Source organism: Excalfactoria chinensis, chromosome 4 (genome assembly GCF_039878825.1).
Source record: "Excalfactoria chinensis isolate bCotChi1 chromosome 4, bCotChi1.hap2, whole genome shotgun sequence".
Classification (NCBI taxonomy): domain Eukaryota; kingdom Metazoa; phylum Chordata; class Aves; order Galliformes; family Phasianidae; genus Excalfactoria; species Excalfactoria chinensis.
Window position 1 is genome coordinate 9,928,186 of NC_092828.1, and position 22,006 is coordinate 9,950,191.

The window sequence follows — 22,006 nt, forward strand, 5'->3', positions numbered from 1 at the left end:
ACCTGCTCCATTCACACATAATGTTTCTGTTAGAAATAAGTTGAAGCAACCACAGGGTTTCATTGAAACAGTGACCCAGGTGCATCCCACTGACTGACACCTAATGTTTCCTACATAAGTGTGGCAACATCAAGTTCCTGTATTCATGTGTTTGTCATCAGGTTGTGATCACTTTGTACCTGTAAAGAAAAGCAATTCTTCTGAATAAGGGGAACTGTCCAAATGAGGAATGGAGTGGACAAGGCACACCAAATGATATCTCTTGGGGACAGGAATGGCTTGGGTTCGAAGGGACTTTAAAATTTATCCAGTTCCACCCCTCTGCCATGGGCTGGTTGCCCCCTACCAGCACAGGTTGCCCAGGGCTCATCTAACCTGGCACTGAGCACCTCCAGAGATAGGGTAACCCAGAGCATCTCTGGGCAACAGTGCCAGGGCCTCTCCACCCTCTGAGTAAAGAATTTCTGCCTAACATCTAACCAAGTTCTCCCTTCTTCTAGCCATTCCCCCTTGTCCTATCTCTATTGCACTGTGTTAAAAGTTAGTCTTCCCTGTGGTTATAAACTCCCTTCAAGTACTAGGTGGCAGCAGTGAGGTCTTCCCAGACTGGATGGGGCACTATGCAGCCTGATCTATTAGGTGGCAACACTGCTTAATATGAGGGAGCTGGAGCTAGATGATCTTTAGGGTCCTTTTTGATTTAATCCACTCTGTTGTTTTTCACAAGGCATCCTTGGCATCATACACATAGTAAGCTTTAACTGGGCACAAAACAGGAATATATTGAAAGGTGAACTCCAAATTTTGTAGAATTTGCAATTTGTTTTAAGAAATTGCTTGAAGCTTATCTTCAGAGCTATTCTTGTGAAGCCACAGATGAAACAACAGGCAGTCTTGAAGCTTACAGCCCCCATAGGGAATGGCTGTCAAAATATGCAGTGGGAGAACATCAGAATAAGGTGCTAAAAGGTTAAATTTATCTTATGCATGTCCAGAGAGTCTCAAGAAAGCAAACATTCTAATGCTAGGGATGCTGACTTATCAAAGAAGTGCAGCTTTATTGAAGAGGATTAATTTTACTAATACATGCTTCAAGTTAATAGGGCTTCAGAATCTCTGCCAATCCACAAATGCGTTAAATTTAGTAGGCATTTTATTGTGCCTTTGTTTTCGAATGGGCATTATTCTTGTTTACTGCTTGACCAAATTCCTCATTTTTAGTGCTCATTGTGATGTTTTAAAAGTTATTCATCTCAAAAAGTATTTGAGGAATCCATTTTAGAATAATTTTCAAATTCAAGGCTGGTTGTGTTTTTTTGCTTATAGCCCTACTGAATTATAAGAAACTATGAGACTGTAAAAAGAAATTTTGTATAACAAACTGCTGAATTTGTTAAAAACTGTTCCGTGTGTTGGACTTTAAAATTTGAAGAGCCTTTTCTTTTTTTCCTAAGAATGTTTGACTTAAGTATTTTAGATGTGGGAGACTTCAGTGTTACTCACAGTCCATTGCTATATTGCTTTAAGTTCCTCATGCAGGTGTAGATACCGAAATGTTATTCTTTACAGCTGAACCCCCTGCCCCTTTATTTATGAAGTACTCTGTTACAAATAATTAACTGAATAACCTCTTCTGGAAGTATGCAGCTGTTTATGTCATTTAATGCAAGCAAATAGTAGATAAAATATGCTAGGACATTAAATATTTAAACATCGTTTTCAGATAATGGTTTTGTTTATTCATCTTGAGGAAACTACAGGGCATGGTAGAAACACATCAAAAAACTATAGCTATGAAGCAAGAAAAAGGTTTGATTATTATTCGGAATAAAATTAATAAGCAAATAAATCTAGAATAAAGCATGTCACTACAGTGGTATTTTAAAGAAGGAAACTATTTGGAGTGTGACACATTTTCCACATCAGAATTAAACAAATAGCCTAATGCACTATGTCATCTCAGTAACATCTGTTCTGTCTGTTGCCTATGGGCTAGAAAATTAAGCATTGTGGCAAAAGCTGTGCAGGCAGACCCAGCAGCTCAGAATTTAATGCTCCAAGTAGATGGGGTCAGTTTTGGGTCCTTCTGTACCTGTCACACTGATGAGATACTTCTGGCTCCTTGATCACACCTGGGTTTGTGGTGTTCAGTGCTGGGCATGTCACTGCTGCCCCGCTTCTCTTTCTGCTTGTAACGCTTGTTAAGTGTCGTGAAGGGGATTTTGCTGGTGTTTCTGGTGTGTGCAGTTCTAAGTCACTACCAACCAACAATAGGAATATTGTGAGCTGTAAGTTTTCTTTCCTTAGATTATTCTTCCTTTAATACTCTGGAAAAGTGGCTGCATGACAACATTAATGTGTTATTCTTCCTCTGAATAAGGTGTTTTAGTGTAAAACACTAGAATTATAAATGGCTTTCTATTTTACTTTACGCTTACCCCTGTGATGGAGCTATCAAATAGGGCATGTGTGCATGCAGGAAAACTGCAGGAGAATGCACAAACAACATTATTTATGTTTGTAAAGTAAAATATGAAGTGGAGCCTCTTTTTTCTTTTGCTCTTAGGATTTTGTGTTCGTACAGGAATGAGATGAGGAGATCTAAAAAAATAGTGAAATTTTCTAACCACCTTCTGCAATTAAAACATCTACGACTAGATTAAATAAAAAAGAAAAAAGATTTATGCATAATCATAGATCTCCCACTGATGGTACTTAATCTAAAACCTCAAGTATTTTGAAGCTGTTTCAAACTCCCATAGCTCCTATGTGGAAGAATCAGCCAAAGTTCAACACACAGGAGAGCAGTACTCTAAGCATTTGAGTTGAAAGGGAACTACTGTACTGTGTGGATAGTAAAGATTGTGCCTAAGATTATGCTCCATATCATATGTGGTTTGGTGGGGTCTGTAGTTACTGTCACAATAAAATTAATACTTTTCTAAGTTCTGCCCCCAGAAAGTGCATTGTCAAGTGTGTGACTTTTAAGCCAAATCAGTTTCTTACTATGTTTGGCATAAACTTAAAATTATGGTCAATTTCTTCCCTACTTCACTGTGACGCTGACAGCACTGTAAGATAAGAAAGTTATTTTGACTTATACATCTGAAAATAAATAAATTATCCATTTATATGAGTGTACACAAAGTTAGATTCTGCTCTATTAGAATCCAGTGGTTTAAAACTGCAAGTTCAGAGCTGAAATGTTGACTTTCCCCTTCTCTGGACATCCCAAGTACATTATGGCAGGTCCAGAGTAAATTTTTACTTCATTACTTGTGTAGTAAAATGTTCTGATGGAAGATGGCCTTGTAAAAACTAAGATGAGCAAAGATGCTGCCAAACACCTTTAACTTGGAGCAATGAATGCCAGGCTACTTTTCCATGGATGTTAAATATGAATTTGGGAGCCTGATTGCAATCTCCGTGCTGTAAAGTGTCATCATGCACTTGTGGGGATGTTCATGTTAGTAGTTTGAGACAGAAGATTTATTTGTGGGGGATGTTGAAGCACTGCCTTCCACTCCTTCCTGGTGTTCTGGAGAAAAGATGGAGGCAGCCTCTTCCCATGACAGAATAACGAGAGTCAATCTGACAAGTCTGCAGTACTGGAAGTTCAGACTGGCATAAGAGGGGGGAGGGAAACCCCAACAGTAAAGCACCAGAGCAGGTTGTCAGGGGAAGTGGTGTGGTGGCCTTCTGTCCTTCCGTCAGGTCGGAACTAAGGAACCTGATCTAGGGGAATCTGCGGAAGGGGAGGCTGGGCACAATGACATCCAGAGGTGCCTCCCAGCCTACGTGATTCTGTGGGTCTAAATATAGTCTCTGTGAGTGCTAAATTTGATTTTGGCATGATTAAATTTTTATTTAAAACTGGAGCGGAAGAACAAGGCAACACTTCTGAAATTCTATTGCAGCACTTCCAAAAATGAAAAACAAACCTGTAGACAGGCTTTCCATGAAATAATTCTTCTGTAGCACAACGATATCTCAGCTGAGAGCTTACATGACTGTCTTAAAACCATAGCCATGTCTCAGGAAGTGTGTGTCCATGTTTTGTAAGGGGTCACACTTAATTTTGCAAGTCATTAACTGAGCAGCTGAGAGGATTCAAGAATCGTATTTCCTATTATGCAACAGAAAATTAAGAGACATAATCTTACAAAGTTGACCTGAGGAAAAAAGTCTATATATTTCCAACGTTCTGTAGATTTTTCTGCAAAACAGAGTACACAGCTTTTACATTCTGATTTTATATGTTATTACTACAACTAGGCTAATTTTAAGATCATGTATTGATTTCAAGTTCAATCTCGAGACCATTGTTTTCCTGTGGAATGAATGTAAATCATATAGTAAATTCCTAGATATCTATCTAGGAGATGTAGAATCTCATAAACATAAAACCATCTGTGAAATGATTGTGAAAGATTATAACGATTAGACAGAAATCAGTTTTAAAAATATCAGAATTTATTTTATTAAATTTTCTAAATATGTTCATACTTCATCATAAAACTAATAACTGGATTTAATACATGACTGAGTTTAGGATTAGCATAGAGTCATATTAAAGTCTTTGCATGGACCTGAATGTATTTGAAAGGGTTTGGGTCAGTTTTAAGCAAAATAAATCTTGCTGTGTAGGTAGACGAATGCATTTTAAAGCAGTAGTTATAACGCTTTGCACATGTTACTGCTTTAAAACAGAATGTACACTGTGAATGAAAAAAAATAATCTCAGTCAATTTCTGTTTGATTAAAATTAGTTTATTTTCAGTATCTTGCTAGTTTCTGTTAATTATTAATAGATCAAATACAGAAATGGGAAATGCATGGCAATGTCATTTTGCTGGAGAGTCCTTGGGGGATTGTTGTCATACTGCTGTAATGAAGGGCAGATTGTCTGCATATCTGGAGAAGAAATGATTCTGAGCCCTGTTAAGTGGAACTCAGAACCAGGGTTGGCCCAATCACATGGTAAATAACTGTTGAATTCTCAAACACAATACTGAATTCCACTGTACTACTGCAGTTATTAGTAAAATATTACCATACTTATATGAAACCTCCAAGACACCACCTTTACCAAAGAACATTTTATCAACAAATCGTGGATTTTTAAAGCAGTAGCTATTCATCATAAAATGATACAACATTGATCTTTGGATTATTATTTTTTTAATTTATTTTTTAATGTTTGCTAATGATTAATCAGCATTTAGGCACTTCTTTTGGTTAGGAAGAATAATTAACAATCTGTTAACATAATTAACAATAATAATATACAACATAGTAAACTATAATTAACAATGTTAACAACTATTAACATAATAATGGTTGCAGGTGTTCCTTCTGAAATATTATTTTCTTAAGAAACAATCGTGAAGAAAAAACATTTTTTGTTATGAATAGCAGGCTCAGAGGAGAAGATCTCCTGAGTCAGTCACTGCTTTCAGTTATTTCTTCATTGCAGGGAGCCTGTAAATCTTCTTTTCTCATGGAGATTAGACTTGGAGTGTTTTCCTTTCCCCTACTTCTTTCTCTTTGTCTTCTGGGTGATGTCTGTGTTTGGCAGCATCTTTTTTTTTTTTTTTTTTTTTTTTTTTCCCTCCAATTAATCTATAAAGATTTCTTAAGAGTCTACATTAAAGACATGGTTTATGTGTGCATTAGCCTTTACATCTTGAATATTCAGAATCCGGAAATAAGAGTTTGTAACATTGTGGGAACATTTATTCAGAGAGAGACTTCCTTTTTTCATCACCTTTTTTTCCATCACCTAATTTTAAAGCTAAGAGATTAAAGATATTTCCTGTTCATTATATAATGCTAAGTATTGTTAGTTTCTGCTTAAGAGAGATGCTTAAACCATTATAAAGAGTACCTTTTTTTAAATAAAATATTGTTACCTGGGGTGTTGTACACTGTGGTCTGGATAAGTGCTTTTGTTTGTAAATTACTATTTTTCTGAGTAAGCTTCCATTGCTACTGTTGGTATTATTTCAGCAAACAAAAACTGGCATCACATGGTTTATGTGAAGTAATTATGAGCCTTTTTCCAAAAAGTTGGTAGTTTGACCTGCAAAATCCATTAGGATAGATATATATGTATGAAGGTCTTTGATTTTAAACACTGGATTATTTCAGTTGACTTCAATACAACTGAAATATTGCACTAATTTTTTTTCATTCATCACTTGTGTTTATATTGCTGTGCACTCTATTGGTGCAACCATCCAGAAATCATGGAAGACTGTTGTTGGGTTCATGTCTGCAGAGGAAAATCAAATAGCCAGTAATTGGGATGATTCATAATTAAAAGTTCACAATCATCTAGATGTACGTGAAGGGGAAAAATAGCACAAGTCAGAAGATGTTACAGTGCATTCATTCACAGTACTCGGCATTGGTGAGACCTCACCTCAAGTACTGTGTTCAGTTTTGGGCAACTCTGTACAGAAAGGACATTGAAGTACTGGAGTAGGTCCAAAGAAGGGCAACAAGGCTTGTGAAGGGCTTGGAGAATGTGCCCTGTGGGGAGAGACTGAAGGAACTGGGACTGTTTAGCCTGGGGAAAAAGAGGATGAGTGGAGATCTTATTGCTCTCTTCCAGTATCTGAAAAGGCACTTACAGTGAGAGCAGGGCTGGTTTCTTCTCTCACTGGTGACAGGTAACAGAACAATGGGACATAGCCTCAAGTTGTTCCAGGGTAAGTTTAGGTTGGATATCAGCAGAAACTTTGTTACAGAAAGGGTTGTTAAGCACTGGAATTGGATCCCCAGGGAGGTGGTTGAGTCATCATCCCTGGATGTGTTTAGAAACTATTTGGATGTGGTGCTTAGGGACATGGTTTAGCAGAGGGTTGATAGTTAGGTTAGTTTGGTTAAGTCATAGTTGGACTCGATGACCTTTAAGGTCTTTTCCAACCTGAGTGATTCTATAATTCTGTGGTTCTATAATTCTGTGATTCTATGGTAAAGTGGTGGAGAGAAAACTTGATACAGAGGTGTTGGATGGCAAAAAGCATGGAAGAGGAGGACCAGGAGATGTTTGAATCATCAACATGGTTTACATTAGTAACAAAGGAATTCGGAGTCCCAACAATTCTAAACACACACAGAAAGCAAAGTGAGCACTTACACACTCTGGTATGGGTTTATCTCATGATTTGAGGTATGTCAGGCCTGAGCTGATCAAAAACTCTGTGGGAAGGAGGCACCTCCAAAGGAGCTTCTATAGCAGCTGACAGTTTTTGTCTGATGCTGGGGATCAGCTTGCATGCTGGGAAGCTTCTGTTGCTTGAATCATAGAATGGCCTGGGTTGGTGGGGTCCTTAAAAATCATCCAGTTCCAGTTCCCTGATACGGGTGGTGTTACCACCCACTAGGTCAGGTTGTATGGGGTATTGTAATAGAAGCCCACTTTAACAGCTTTCCAAAGCCTTAGATACCTGAATTTAGATGAGATGGCTCCTTGTCCCAGCAGACAAGGGAAGACAGAAATTTCACATCCCTGTGTGCTTGTATAAAGTTCACGTTTCCATGGGGTGAAGAGCTGAAAACTCATTTTTTAATGGTTACAGTTGCGATTTGAAATGTCAGTCTTCCTTGTTATGCTTTGGAAATATAACACTGTCTAAGCCACTGTCATTATGAAATCAGTGATACGCAGTATAGTATAAGCCTGTCTGACTTTGGTTATCAGTGTGGTGTTGGCTGGAGAAGCTGTTATATGATGTGGGTAATTAAGCTGTATGGCTTGGGGCAGAAGTGCATGTCATTCCCATCTTTTGGCTGGGCACTTCAAGTCTACTTCAACTCAGTGCTAGAAGAGGTACCGCAATTGAAGTAGCATTGGGATTTCCAATGCTTAATGATACAGGAAAGCATTGCAGGTAGAGCAACTTAAAGAGAAGGGACTGATTTGTGACTGACAGTATGAAAAATGTCAATAGAATGACTGACTCTGGAAGTTAGTTCAAATTAAGGGTTTCTGCAAGTCACGATGACTAATTTAAAGATTTATGCTTTTGGCACCTAACATCTCACTGGCTGGGAGCAAGGTGGCTAATGAGCAGAGAGAAACACTTCCAGAAGATGTCTCATTTTGCACAGCATCAATGACAGCTGTCACTAAATTATTAGAAATGTAAGGATTTGATTGGATTAAGGAATTACTCCTAGTCCTGTGCTTATTTAACATGTTAGCCTCTCACTGTGTCCTTTTTCTAGCTCTTATGTAAGAAACTGTATTTGCTGAGATAATTCAATCACACCCTATCATTTTTCATACCCTGAGGACCTTGTCAGTCTTTTCAGAGTTAGATATTTTGCTCTGAATATGAAATTGATATTCACTTCTTCTAATCTTGATCAGATTAACTTTATTAGACCCTGGTTTTTTTAGGTAGTTCACATAGGGCTGTGTTCAAGTCCATGTTTTAAGGAAATTTTTGAAATTCAGACCTGTTCCTACAGAGATGCTATTAAAAATAAAAGGCTTTGAAAACAGATAGTGCTCAGCAGTGCAGAAAAGCAAATCATTCTGGAGTAAATGTTGATATTATTCATCACAAAGCAGAATTGTCTCTTAATTCTGTCACTCTAAATGACAGAGAGAATGGGGATGCCATGGAATTGGTATTTACCATCTTAGTCATCATTTACTTTGGGTGTTTGGCTTGGGAGGTGAATTATCTTTGACTATATTCTTTTTTGTGTGTCAAGTAAACACTAGAAATGTGCTACAGTAGTATGAATTACTTGATCTTTCTGGGGTGTTCTCTTATTAAAACCTGTGTTTCTGTGTGATATCTGGGGAGTAGAGCAGATTGTGTCCTGATGTGGGGCAGAGTAAAAAGAGCTCTTGTGTTCTGCAATTCTGCAGGACAGTAAGGCTGGCAGGTCTCCTGCCAAATACAATCTCCAACTTTTCCAAAATACCAGCTAGCCAAGCATTAAATATCAAGTGTCCTAAGCAGAGTCCTGACTGGCTATGTCAGTGACAGCAAAACAGAGTCTCCTTTCAGCAAAATATAGGTCAAGGAATAGCTACTTGTGTCCTACATAATCGTTGTCTTAGTACGTTGTCATTACAGACTTCAGTCCTTGGGATTATTGGCAAGTAGAGCAGACTGTGGGCAGATGAAGCTGCCCATGCCTTCCTGCGGTGTGACCCACATCTGCTGGCGGGTTAGGTAGTGGTCACTAGCCTCTGCTTGCAGGAAATCTTGGCTTCTCTTTGTTTGCGGATAGGCAGAAGGAGAGGGGTCTCTTGAGGAAGAGAAAAATAAAGATTTGCTTGTACAGCTTGTGTTTACGAGGCCTTGGCTATGTTCTTAGGTTCATCTTGAAAGAGGACTTCAGTCACAGCCAATTCATATTAGAAGTGTCTTAAAGTGTTTTCCTCTGCTTTCTTTTGCTTTGAATAGAGAAGTGCACTTTTTTTCTGCCCTCCAGCCATATTTTACAGTTTTCCCCTTGGTGAATAGAAACCAAATTTTGAATCCATCCTACAGTATTGCATTTTACTTTTCCTTTCCAGCAAGCTGTAGTAAGCTAATGCAGATAATGTGAGGACTGCAGGAGCTGGAGCTCAGCCAGCCCCAAAACAGACCTTTGTCACCAGTTTCCAGCACTTCCCCAAACAAGATCTCTCTGCAAAAACAGCCGGAATGCACAGACTAGATGGAAATTTGCAGATCCAGCATCTGCTGTCTGCATAATACAAGCACCCCTCTCTTGTTTCCTTGTCACAGTGAACATAGTGACATTTTCAAGGACTATTGTTGCAGCTCAAAAATGCGTCAGAAGGCAGCAGAAATGTTGGTTGCAAAGCTGTGCAAGAAGTTGTACGATGGCTCCAGGCTTAAGGTTGTGTTTACATGAATGTAGCATGCTTCTATGAATGCAGTGCTGAAAGACAATAGTCTGCAGAAATTGTGTAGCTTGAATGTGAAAAATGGAGGCAATGTCATGCTGTTTCTGATGGGGATGAAGAACAGTTTGATTCATATCAATTTAATTCTATACAAGAAGATGTTCTCATGTGTGACATTAGTTTCAATGATGTTAATACCAGTATATGTTTGAAATAACTATATCACTGCAATAAAATGGTAATTCTGCCCAAATTAAGCATAGCAAATAAAACCAGGAGGAGTTCATTTTTATGTTGCAGCATTAATTATTCAAGACATTTTTATTGTCCTTGAAAATAATATATTAAAAAAAGAGAAACCTTTGAAAAGGTCCTTAAATTATTGTTTTAAATGCTTATAGAAGCTCAACTTCAGATAGTGTTAATGGAATGTTAATACATTATAATGTAATTAATGATTGGTGGTAATTCATTGTGGCTTGACTAGCAAGATAAATCACTACTCTGTGTTATTTTATTTTGCTTTTGCTTTTTGCTGTTGCTATAACAAATAGGCATGGTTGTTGTTACTCTACAAGGGAATAGGAAGAGAAATGAGCCATAGAAATTTGTTCTGAACTGTTTTTTCCTGGTTCCAAACACTTGTTCATTTTCTAGCCAGGGAATGTACTTGTTCCTCTCCTCTGCTCTGTAATGCAGATGGAAGCGAATATCAGCATGAAAAGGGCAGGAAGAATGCTGAGCAGTGACACAGCCTGATTGGTGTTGCAGGTCTGGTGGTGGGAGTCACAGAATCACAGAACTGTGGGGGTTGGAAGGGACCTCCAGAAATCATCTAGTCCAACCCCCTGCCAAAGCAGACTCCCTATAGCAGGTTACAGAGGTGCTAGGCAAGTCTTGAATATTTCCAGAGAAGGGAATCCACAACCTCCCTAGGGCATCTTTGGTTAGTTGGGTATAGAACACTTTCCCCAGGCTGGTGGTTATGGACCCAAGCTGCCAGAGTTTGAGAACTGTTTGTACAATGCTGTCAGACATAGGGTTTAAATTTTAGTTGGTCCTGTGTGGAGCCAGGACTGTCCCTTGAACAAAGGATGTTCTACACTGTTCTACTCTGTATTCTTTTCTAGCCAATGTTCTCTATGGTTTTATGCCCTAAGGACAAGGGAACAGGCAGAAATATGGCTCCATTAACTTCTGGGTATACTAGAAATGACTATAGGACAACCAGGGAGCTCCAGCACATGTTTTACTGCCCATCAGCTGCACCCTGTGTTTGAATCTGTCTGACAGCACCTCTCTCCTCAGGGCATTTGTATCGCAAGACCTTTCTATCATCTCCAGGTTACACATATAGAAAGCTGTGGAACTACTGAATAAATTTCCTCTAATGATAAATCAGTATGTAGTATTTGAGTGTTTTGAGGTTTTTGGTTATCTCATGTTCCTTCTGATACACTGATAGTAGAGTCCTGTGATTCTTAATTATCTCTTGAAAAAATGAGGAAGTTGTGAATTTCAGAGCTACTTAAGCTAAAATGGAACAATAAAGAATGTGAGTTAAAGTATTAAAAGGAAAAAGCCTTTTGCTTTCTTTCTTGGTATTAAATGAGATCTCAGAGACATAATTCCATTTCAAATGTTGCTGGTGAGATGTTATAACCTTACACAAATAGCAGAAAGGCTGAACTTTGATAGCTGAATGGCTGAGATCAAAACTTAGCTGAGATCAGAAATTAATTCTTCCATCCAAATCAATAGCAGTTATAGTGGGCATTACTGGGAGCAGGGTGAAGTCCAACAGTATCAGATTCCCACTGATTACATGTTTTTTGTTTTTTGGTTTTGTTTTGTTTTGTTTTTTTTCTTTAATAGCAACAGTTCATACTGTTGGCAAATTCCTCAATGATCATTATCCAAGATTTAATCTATTAAAGCAGGCTTTGGTTCTGCCCTGCTGCTTTGCAGCTACATCCCTCTATAGAGCACGGGATTAGGAAAGCAGGCAAAAAATTCTTTTCTGGTATGGTCATTGTGAACTAGAAGCATTGGGAGTTGAGTGCAATGGGCATGGAGAGACTTTGTCCTGATCACAGTGGCTGAAAGTGGGATGTTTCTCAAATCCCCTCTGTCCTCTGGGGCAGGTTTCTAATTTTTGGCTTTACATTTGGAATTCACAAATTTTAGTACCTACCTCTTTTAGTACCTACCTCTTCGAAAACCTGAGCAGTGTTGTTCTTGCAACATCAGGTCATACGTCCAGCTGGGGATCTCATTTAGACCTATCAGGTTTAAACTCATCAATTTTTCAGATTGCCACAGTCAGGAGATTATAGCTTCTTATTTGCACAGTGTAGTTTCTGTGTAGCTATGGATGTCTGTCCTAGTGGTGCCATGCAGCGGGGATGCGCTAAACTGCATGATCTTGCAGCAAATCCCCAAAAAAGCAGAACACCCGAAAAAGCTGTCAGTTTCTGTAGTCATATTTTCTTGGAGAACAAGGAAGTAAACTCTTGAAACAGAACATGATCAGATCTGTTGGGTGATACAGAGTAAATGCCTTAAAAATGCTTTGAGTTGTTGCTCTACAAGTCTTTGTAGGGTTCGTGTCACTTATTCCAGTTGTATTCCTCTTCCAAGTGTTTGTGCTTTCTGAACAACGATGTCTGCGTGGTCATCTCTGGGAAGCCCCCAGGTGTCCATCCAACCGTGTGTGCCTAAACACCCCCCAGAATCACCTAATTTATTTGGGAGAGGAGATAACACAAGAAGGGGGTCTTGGAGGGGTTATTAGGGGGCTTTGGGGGTCTTGAAGGGGTTATTAGGGAGGATTTGAGGGGGGTTGGGGGGTTATTAGGGGGTTTGGGGGATTCTGGGGAGGGTTAGGGGGGTTATTAGGGGGTTCAGGGGGTCTTGAGGGGGTTATTAGGGGGCTTGAGTGGTGCTTGCTGCCCACCCAACCTGAAATGCATCAGATTGGAAGCCTTTATCCTACTTAGGGGTAAGTGAGGAAGAACTAAAGTTGCTTCCTTGCATTTCCCAGCTGTCCACAGTGGACTGGAAAGTGGAAAGTCAGCTTGCAATTCAACCTGCTCTATTCCTGGTCACAGCAAGAAGCAAGTGTAAGAAGGCTGCAAGGAGGGATTTTCAGCCTTGCAGATCTGGCCTTATATGTGTGATGTTTCAAGTAAAGGAATCTTCCCTTCCCTTTAGTCCCAGCTCTCTCGACTCTCAAAATCAGTTGTTTCAGAGTGTGTGGTGGGTTTATATATATATATCTATTTATTTATATAAATATAATATATATTATATATATAATATATATTATAATATAATATATATTATGTATAATATATATATTTATATCTATCTATTTATATATAGATATCTTTTATACTCATCTGAAATTAGTTTTCTATATTACAGTAACACATGAGCAATTTATGTTTTTTTTCTTTCCTACAGAACACTAAACCCACACTGTTGTTTGATGATTCTGTACAAGAGGTAGCTTATGAATGCAAAATCATGGAAATACTTATGTAACTTTCCAGAAGAGAATGAAGAAATAAAGACCCTTTTAAGTCTAGTTACTTAGTTAATAATTAATTTTATTCTCTACTTAAGCACTGGAAATTTCCATGTATTAAAAAATTCAAACTGTTTAAATGGCATTTTTTTGTGTAAAACAATGATAAATTAATATTCAGTGATCATCTTCTCCCTATGTATGTGTAGCATCAGCCCACACACACAAAAAAAAAAAAGTCCATAAAAAAAAGTATCTGTTCCATGCGTTCATCTGCTCCCAGAAGAAATATCCCCAAATAATCTTGGCGTCTTTGCAGTGCCTGTCATCTTTCTTGCACTATTTGTGATGCTCACGATGTCACAGTTCTGTAGTTTAATTCCTCCTGTATCAGTGGATATAAATTACCTTTTCTAACTTCCAAGGCTCTCTGGGAGTACTTTCTCACACTCGCTGTCATTTATTGCCTCACTCTGCTCCTGTGATCTCCCCTCCGTAAAGTTCTGCGCTTAGATTCTGAATTTTATCTGGGCAATTCTTATTACAGCACCATGATCCCTGTCCTGAACACAGCACGTCCTCTTTTCCTGAATACATTCCTCACTTAGTGCCAAATATTCAGCATAGTGTTTGAGTTTGGGTTTCCTTCCCTCTTTCTCAAATCCTTGTAGTGCCCAACCTAGTAACTAACACCCTTTGTTAAATGTTTGCCTTGCACATATATATTACACGGCACCTTTTCTGCACTAAATAGTGTGTTGCCTTATAACCTCTACTTAAGCAGCATATTTTTTCCTCTGATGTCTGCTTCATTTGTTGGTAGCCATCCCCATTGGTAGCACAAGGCTGACAGATTCCCTGTGCTGTGGGTTCACTTCTAAAATGTGTGATATATAGTGGCATCTCTGCAGCTCTCTTGCTCTCTCTTGTCACTTGCTGCTAACCAGAATGTCTAGTGTCTGCTTTCCTTCTGACCTTTGTAACTAAGCAAACTAACTTCTGGATGTGTCAGTGTGCTATGGCTTCACTATGAGACTGACCCACAAAAGTTGTGGATGCCCCATTCCTGGAGGTGCCCAAGGCCACGTTGGATGGTGCCCTGGGCAGCCTGATTGGGTGGGTGGCCACCAGCCCATAGCAGGAAGATGGAAATGCATGGCCTTTAAGATACCTTCCAACCCAAGTCATTCTGTGATTCTATCAGATAGGAACAGGATTTTTGTTTGTTTCTTTTATTTTAGTCCTATAAAAAATTCTTTATACTGCATTTCTTTATTTATTTTCTTGTAGTACTTGTGTCATTATGAAAGCTCTGTTAAAGGCATTGCAGACTGTGTTACTTTTCCTCACTGTTTTGAATGTCTTAGTATGTTTTTCTGGAGAATTCTGGAGCCTGGTGTTGTAGTCAGGGTGCTGAAAGGGGACAGCACATTGTTCATGGTCTTCTATAGAGGGACCCCTGAGAGAAAGCAGCTGGCATAGGAGTTAGCTTGGTTTCCCTCATCTGATGGGCTGGCCAGCGGACAAGGGCTGTCAGCACCAATTTCAGGGATGAAGGACACTCTTTATTCTGAACAAATATCAGGAAGCAGAAAAGGACTCGTGACCCAGTTATCACAGGGACATGCCCATCCAAGTGCCATCCTTTATGCAAAACTCAGAGTGGAATCTCAACTTCATCTCCTATTTGAAGCTTTTCTGCTTTATAAATATGCAGCACATACAATACCTTGTACTCCACAGTGCTTGTAGTACAAAAAAAAGCCAACACAAAAATTGTTAATTTTCTCTGACTTGATGCATGTGTTCTTCAATTAGAGATATTGGTGTCTACATCTCATTGCTATGCAGATGCTTGCTCATCCGTGGACTTGAGGACAGAAGTGCTGGATAGCCAGAAGTTTGAATTTAGGCTGCTTCTGAGTAGAACGGATTTGGCAGGGTTAAACTGGTCCCAGTGGGTGTTTGATGGCATCAAGAAAGGATGGGCAGTAAGTTGGAAGACATGGGTGTAGCTGTAGATGCACTGCTTATCCTACTTTATCTCATTAAACCTTTACCCTCTTACTGTTTGTTTTTACTTCTGCCATATGTTTGTCCTCTTTGTTTGGATCTGTGTGTGTGCTCAAGGGTAAGGATTGTGCTGCACTAGTGCCAACTTGGAGCACAACCACTGTGGATTGCTTCAATTCAGCTAATAGACAATGATAATTAAAAGGAAACTTAATTTAGCTTAGTTCTAGTGATTGAGCATTACCAAAATCTGTATTGTTACACACAGAGATATGCTTAGTTTTATCAGTTTTGTTGTCATTGTTTGAGATCATTCTGTTCTTAATGGAAAATCAAACATTGCCCTGGGTAGAGTTGCAGCCAGTGACTTAGGAAGAAAAATACCTTAAAAAATGTTGAGAAAAATCTGTGAAATATGATGCTTTATTGTATTTTTCCAGCATACTTAAAGCAAAATTTGTTAATTACAGATTGCTTATAAAAAGTATTTTTTTTTAATATGTGGTTAGAATGAAATCTCTAGTTTCTTTTTGCTATTAAAGTTGCTATTAAGAGAGTTGTAGTTCAGGGGCATGCAGACTCCAAGCAGTATTGTTCAGTGTAAGTAAGTATGTGTTGTTGTTTGTTTGTTTGAATTCTTTATTAGAAAATACATTCTTTTCTTATAGTGAAAGGTAACAACTGTGTTCGTTCATATTTAGTGAAAGTGGGTTTTTTCTAAATGTTTTCTAAGGCTATGGAATAGAAGCTGGAATGGATCAAGAAAGGAGCTCTGAACATGGGAGAGCAAGAAGTACATTAGATTGTACACTCCCTCCATTCTACTGCACTTCCCTTTCCTTGGGAAATGGGAAGCAAGTATAGGAAAAATGCTAGTTAATCACAATCTGATCTGAAATCTTTAAAAAAATGCCATTTACAACAAATGGCACCATAGGCTATAGAGAGCTTGCAGCCAGCTAATCCATTTCAGCATGGTCTGGATTTGTTGCTAAGCTGTCTGGTTGTCATTTGCAAAGCCATCAGTAAAGGCACTGACCTCTGCTATGTACTTTCGTTGAAACAAAACCTAAAGCAGAAGGCTGGTGAGGATGCAGTGACAGCATGGCTATGCCTACCAGAACGGGACCTGAAACTGCATGAGTATTCCAGGGTCTCATCCTTTCCTATAGCAAGGACAGTGTATTGTTGTTTGCATTATAATGGGTGTTTGGCTTTGAGATTTGAGAAGGCTATAATGTTTTGTGGATCATGTGTGCCAACAGTCCTTATCTGTCTGGCTTGTGTTGCCATCTATGTTACTTCTTGCCATTGCCTTCCATTGTCAGTGGACTGCAGAAATGTGAAGCACTGGTCTACTGGGTGTGTCCATGAAGCCAGATCCTACTGTTGAAGTTTCACTGCAGCACCATCAAAAACCTCACAGCTACTGATGTAGGAGTCTACCTCCTCCATAACCAAGTTATGAGACCTTAGGAGAGGCTCTAAGCTTACAAGCAGAACTGTAAATGCAAATTAGTGCACTGTTTAACTGTGTTATCACAGAATCATTAAGGTTGGAAAAGACCTCAAAGATCATTTAGTCCAACAATCTACCACCAATGTTGACTGTACAGTACCAAAATGTGGGTTGCGCAGTATTTAGCCTTGCAAAAGAGAGGGTTTGGCAAATGGAGGGAAAGGCTGCAGTACAGCTCTTTTGCTTTTCCTGTCTATTAATTTACCTTCCTTCTGAGCAGTATTATTCAGCAAAGTGCCTTCTGTGTCTCTGCCAAGATGAGGTAGCCTCTGGGAAAAGCACAGGAAGCCAAATCCAAGTAGTTCATTGCATTGTTTGGAAGCTGGAGTAGTTTCAGTGTGCAGAATTTGTGTTCAGGAGTGGAGATCTTTAGATGTGCTTTCAGTCCATGTCAGGCAGCATCCCTGGGAAGCTTTAGACGATGTATCCCAAGGAAAGCACAGAGATCTCTAAGTCAGAGCTCTTTAGAGAGTATAGACAGCCTATGCCTTTCCCAATTGTCAGCACAGGATGAACAACAGAAAAAATGATTTCTTATTTATCTCTTAAGAAATGTAAGGAAAAAAAAAAAAAAAAAAACAAAGAATAACATTCTGAAAATTTGGTAGACTTACTCATTTCTGCCTTTGTTGATGGGCCTTTCAGTAAGAACCATCTGACTCATCCTCGAGAAACTTTCAGATGTGATCATAATTGCATGTTAATGCTTTAGAATCATTGATGGTTTTGTTGTTTGGTTGTTTGATTTTTTTGAAAAAAGGGTGATTCTTCACTCACTTTTGTCAGTAGTTTTCAACAAGATTCAATGCAAAATATTCTTTAGTCTGCACAGTGAGGTGAACTTGCTGTGCTCCTTGTGCGAAGTGCTGCATAATTTGCTGCTTCCCAGCCCTTCCTCAGCAGCAACAGATGCTATTTTCACATTTACACCCCTGAACAGTTTCTGTTTGCTGAAAGAAAGAAGCTGTTTCTTGGCTGCTTTGTAAGAGTAGTGAGGATGGGGGAGAAGGGGGGGTAATATTTTGTTAAAGACTGCAAGAGAAACTAAAATCTTCATGTAAAAGAGAGATGCAGCCCTGTTCTTGCCCCAGTACTTTCTTCCAAGTTTACCCAGGCTGCTCTCCAAGCCATTGGTCCCTTCCCAGTGCACAGACTACCTTTCTGCCTTCACACAAAGCTAGTCGAAAGCAAAAGCTACATATTTTTAACCCTCGCAGAACATTCACATGCTAACTGAGCAAGCAAGTATTGCTTTAAATAGCTCAACACATCACTGTTATTCCAGAGATGCGCAGTCCGAACTCCATATGAGCTAGCAGGGGACAAATCTTTGGCTGCCAGTTATCACAGTGACTGCCTTCTGGAGCGGGACAAACTCCCAGCATCTCCTTCCGAAATCAGTGCCGTGCCCTCCTGCCCATGGTGATAGGGCATGGGGACAGCCTGTTCCAAGGGGGACAGCTGGAGGTGTTTCCCCTCTGATGCCAGATTCCATATTTTTAGTTTATCAGCTGACTATGTTTTTCATTTCTGGCCTGACAGTTTGAAGTTTTTCCTTCTTTAAGCCTTTTTTCTGAGGTGCCACCCTACAGTGCTATTGAAAGGTGCTCCTTCCTTGTCCCTGCCAGAGGTGGACCACCACTGGATGCCCTGCGGACGTGCGAACCTTCAGCTTTCTGCCGGGTGCTATTTTTACATGAGGCTTTGGCTCGCCTCCCGCCTGTGCGTGGGTGCTGCAGGAGTCATCTGAGCCCCAGCCGCACTTGTGCCAGAGCGGCTCATGACCGCACTGCCACAGGGCCCTCTCATCCCACTGCCTGCCCCCAAGACATTGGAGAACATGGTGGAATTGCTCGTGTCACTGTCCTGGTAGAGCTGGGTTAATACAGGCATGCCGGAGGATACAGGTATGGTGGGATGACTGCGGGTTCTGGGGAGCACAAATCTGAAATGAGTTGTTTTTCACCTGGAAGTGCCGTCACTAAATCACTGGTATTGACGTGAGAATATTTATTTCAGGTTTACCTGGAAATGCTATAAAGAAAGCTGTTTAAATATTTATTTTAGATTATGCTTTATGTTCATGTAATTATATTAAGGTTTTTGAAGTTATGATGATGATGGCATTTGTTAGGTAACAGCTCAATCTGAAATTAAGATTTTTTAAATATTAGTTAAAAACTTCATACTGGAAGACCTCATAATACTTTAGATTTAGTATTAGATTGTAATGAAAAAAAAGGCCCTATTCCTTTATGCAGATTACTTACTGCAGTCTTACTAGAAGTCATACAAAAATAGCCTTTCTATTGCTGCAGTTGCAGTTCCTAAAATTCAGCAGAGATTTCTCTCTAACTGCACTTGGATTTGGTAAATATTTTATTACAGTGATGAGGACAGGAGGTTAGCTTGTTCTAAGCTTGTTTGTATGATGTGAATTTTGCATTAAGCATATGGTAATATTTGGAGTTCTTGTGTGCTGAGTGCTTGTGCTGTATTGCTTATCTTACATGTTTGTGTTGCTTTGCATTCTGCCGGATAACACTTCTCGTTCATCTCTGGTGCCATAAATTAGCAGAAAAATCATGGGTCACTTCAGTCTTCATGCTGTCCTGTATCAGCTATAGATTTTTTTATTTGATTTTGGAACCTTAGGAAGTGCTGGAAAAGGCATGTTATCCTCTCCGTTGTGCCAAAGGCACTGTGCAAGCTGTTGTTTACAAATAATACCAGCAGGTTTGTGGTTCAAAAAGGAACACAAATCTCAAATGGTCCTACTTTAGCTTTTTAGACCATGTTAGTGAATTTAACTAAATAGAGACCTATTGCATAAAGATGGATTGGATTTGCTGAATTGCTTGACCTATGGAATATGAACTAAAGAGGGGAGTAGTAATAGCCTGTTGCTGCAGGGCTGCAAGAAGCAGTGAGCACCTGTACCCAGCTGGTGTAGCAAAGCCCTCTTGGGAGGGCAGCTTATTCTGGAGCTCTGGGTGGGCACAGCTTGGCCATGCACAGCTTTCTGAAGCCCTTGAGGGGCTACGTGATGGGGAAATGCAAGGGAAAGCTTCCTTGGTTGGCTTTCTCTTTCCCCTTGTGAACTGTCCGTGTTGTTGTGATGTATGAAAGCAGAAGGTGTGATAACAAGAAGGCATCGCTAAGCATGCAAAGGTGTTATCTTGAAAAAAAGGGTTGTAACACAAACCGCTAATTGAAAAACGTGTTAAAGCAGGCTGCTTCCAGATACTTAATGTGCTGTTGAAGAACCATAAAGATCTCACGCCCCCACAGTGCTCTGTAATGAATCACAACTTGTTAGGGAAAAGAAACACACAAAAAACCACCAACAAAGCAAAACTCTTTGTCTAAGAGAAATTTTTTGCTCATGCACACATAGTTCTCCAGACACTGCATATTACCTTATTACTCTCTTTTACTATCCCTGAGCCTATGCCAGTGCTATAGGTGCTCCTAGTCACTATATTTTACATCCAAACACAAGGCAGGGAGGCAGCTTCAGGCACCTAAAACCACAAATAGTGCCTAACAGGATATTTACGTGCACTTCAGTGCTTGTTTCTTCACCTTTCATTTGGTGGTTTTACATCCAGCCCTGCATGCTTTCATTGAGGCAACACCAGAAATGCTTGACAAAATAACAACTTGAGCTCCAATCTCTAATTCTCATTCAATTCGCCTCTAATCCTGCTCAGAGAAGATTGCAAATTTAATTCCTCTCTAGGCTGTCCTGCACCACACCCTCCCCAAATTCTTAGAAACAGGATTTCAAGAATCAGTGCTTCTGTCCTGTTTCTTAAATATTTATTAAATCCTATTTTTTCTGCTATTTATTTGATTTTCAGGAACAATCTCTAGCTATAGACATGACAAGTTTATGTATCAAGTCTGTTGAGATAATTTTCTTTTAATTCAGTTGTGTGGAATAATATTTGTTATTATTATTTATTCTTAATGATAATGTGCATTTTTGGCTTGGAGTTGGAATGTAGACTTAGGTTGTTGTTTTTTTTTTACCAACTAAATAGCTGATGTTGATAATATAAGGCATTAGTAACTTTCTAGATTGATTTTCTTTTGCTCATGCAAAAGGTTTCTTTTTCATGAAATGAATGCAGTGGGTTGCTGAATGTACTTAGGAAGTCAATTGTGCTGATAGTTTTTGAGCGAAAACTCTTGTAGAGTTTCTTCTGATGAAGAGCTGTTACTGTAGGTGTATCATAGTGCATCTACATGGGCCCAGTATGAAAGGATTGCCCCTTTTGTACCCAACAAAAGAATGGAGCTAAAATAAACAAACACCAAAACAATAAATCAAAAAGAGTAGAGGGGAACCACCTCCACACCACAACGGATTCTTCCCATTTCTCTTCTTTTCCTTTTATCTACATCTTTTGGCTCTTGTCCTACACCATCCATCAAAAAATCTTTTTGAAGAAATAGTGTTTTCCCTGAATTGAGAGGTAATTGTTCGGACTGCTGAAATCTGTACTTTAAGAATATTTATTCCCATCAGCGTTGTCTATCTATTTAAATTATTATGTTTATTTCACAGTACTCTTTACAATGTCTGAATCAGAGAACGGCAAGAACCTGTCACACCACTTATTAAATTGTGTGATTAGGTCCTTTGTTGTTTCAGGCTTTTATAGTGACCAAGAGCAGGAAGTCTTATACACTGGGGTTTTTTTGTTTGTTTGGAACCAGTTAGGTAATATGGAGTAAATGGGAGATGTAGCCTTATTTGTGTCCATATACTGATTAAAGCAGGTGAAAGTCTTTAAAATGAAGATTCATATTTGAGGTCTGAGGTTGAATATATATTCCTAACCATAACCCTTTTTGACTTTTCAGGACTTGGTTTCTAGGCACAGTTATGGCTTCTGTGGGCTGTTGTGCTATGTGAAAATGAAGGGTGTGAAACTGAAAAAAGCATTAGGACTATGTCAGTTTGTGCAGTTTTGAGCCATATGTTTCTCCATAGGGTTTACAATCTTCCATGCAGACTTCTATCATTTGGCTAAAAGACAGACTGGTAGTGAAG

The 22,006-nt window shown here is 39.2% G+C and overlaps 1 protein-coding gene across 15 annotated transcripts in view; it reads left to right on the forward strand.

The window, feature by feature from the left end:
* ABLIM2 (actin binding LIM protein family member 2) overlaps positions 1-22,006 on the forward strand; it is a 135,951-nt gene that overhangs the window by 10,699 nt on the left and 103,246 nt on the right. The window contains exon 1 of one of the 15 annotated variants that reach the window (XM_072334238.1): positions 18,400-18,851. The exons of 12 other annotated variants lie outside the window; for them this stretch is intronic. In XM_072334238.1, the coding sequence (XP_072190339.1) occupies positions 18,836-18,851 (16 nt within the window). In that variant the 5' untranslated portion in view covers positions 18,400-18,835. Of the gene's footprint in view, positions 1-18,399; positions 18,852-22,006 lie in introns of those variants that run through there. 2 more of the 15 variants (XM_072334246.1, XM_072334242.1) reach the window with 2 other exon arrangements.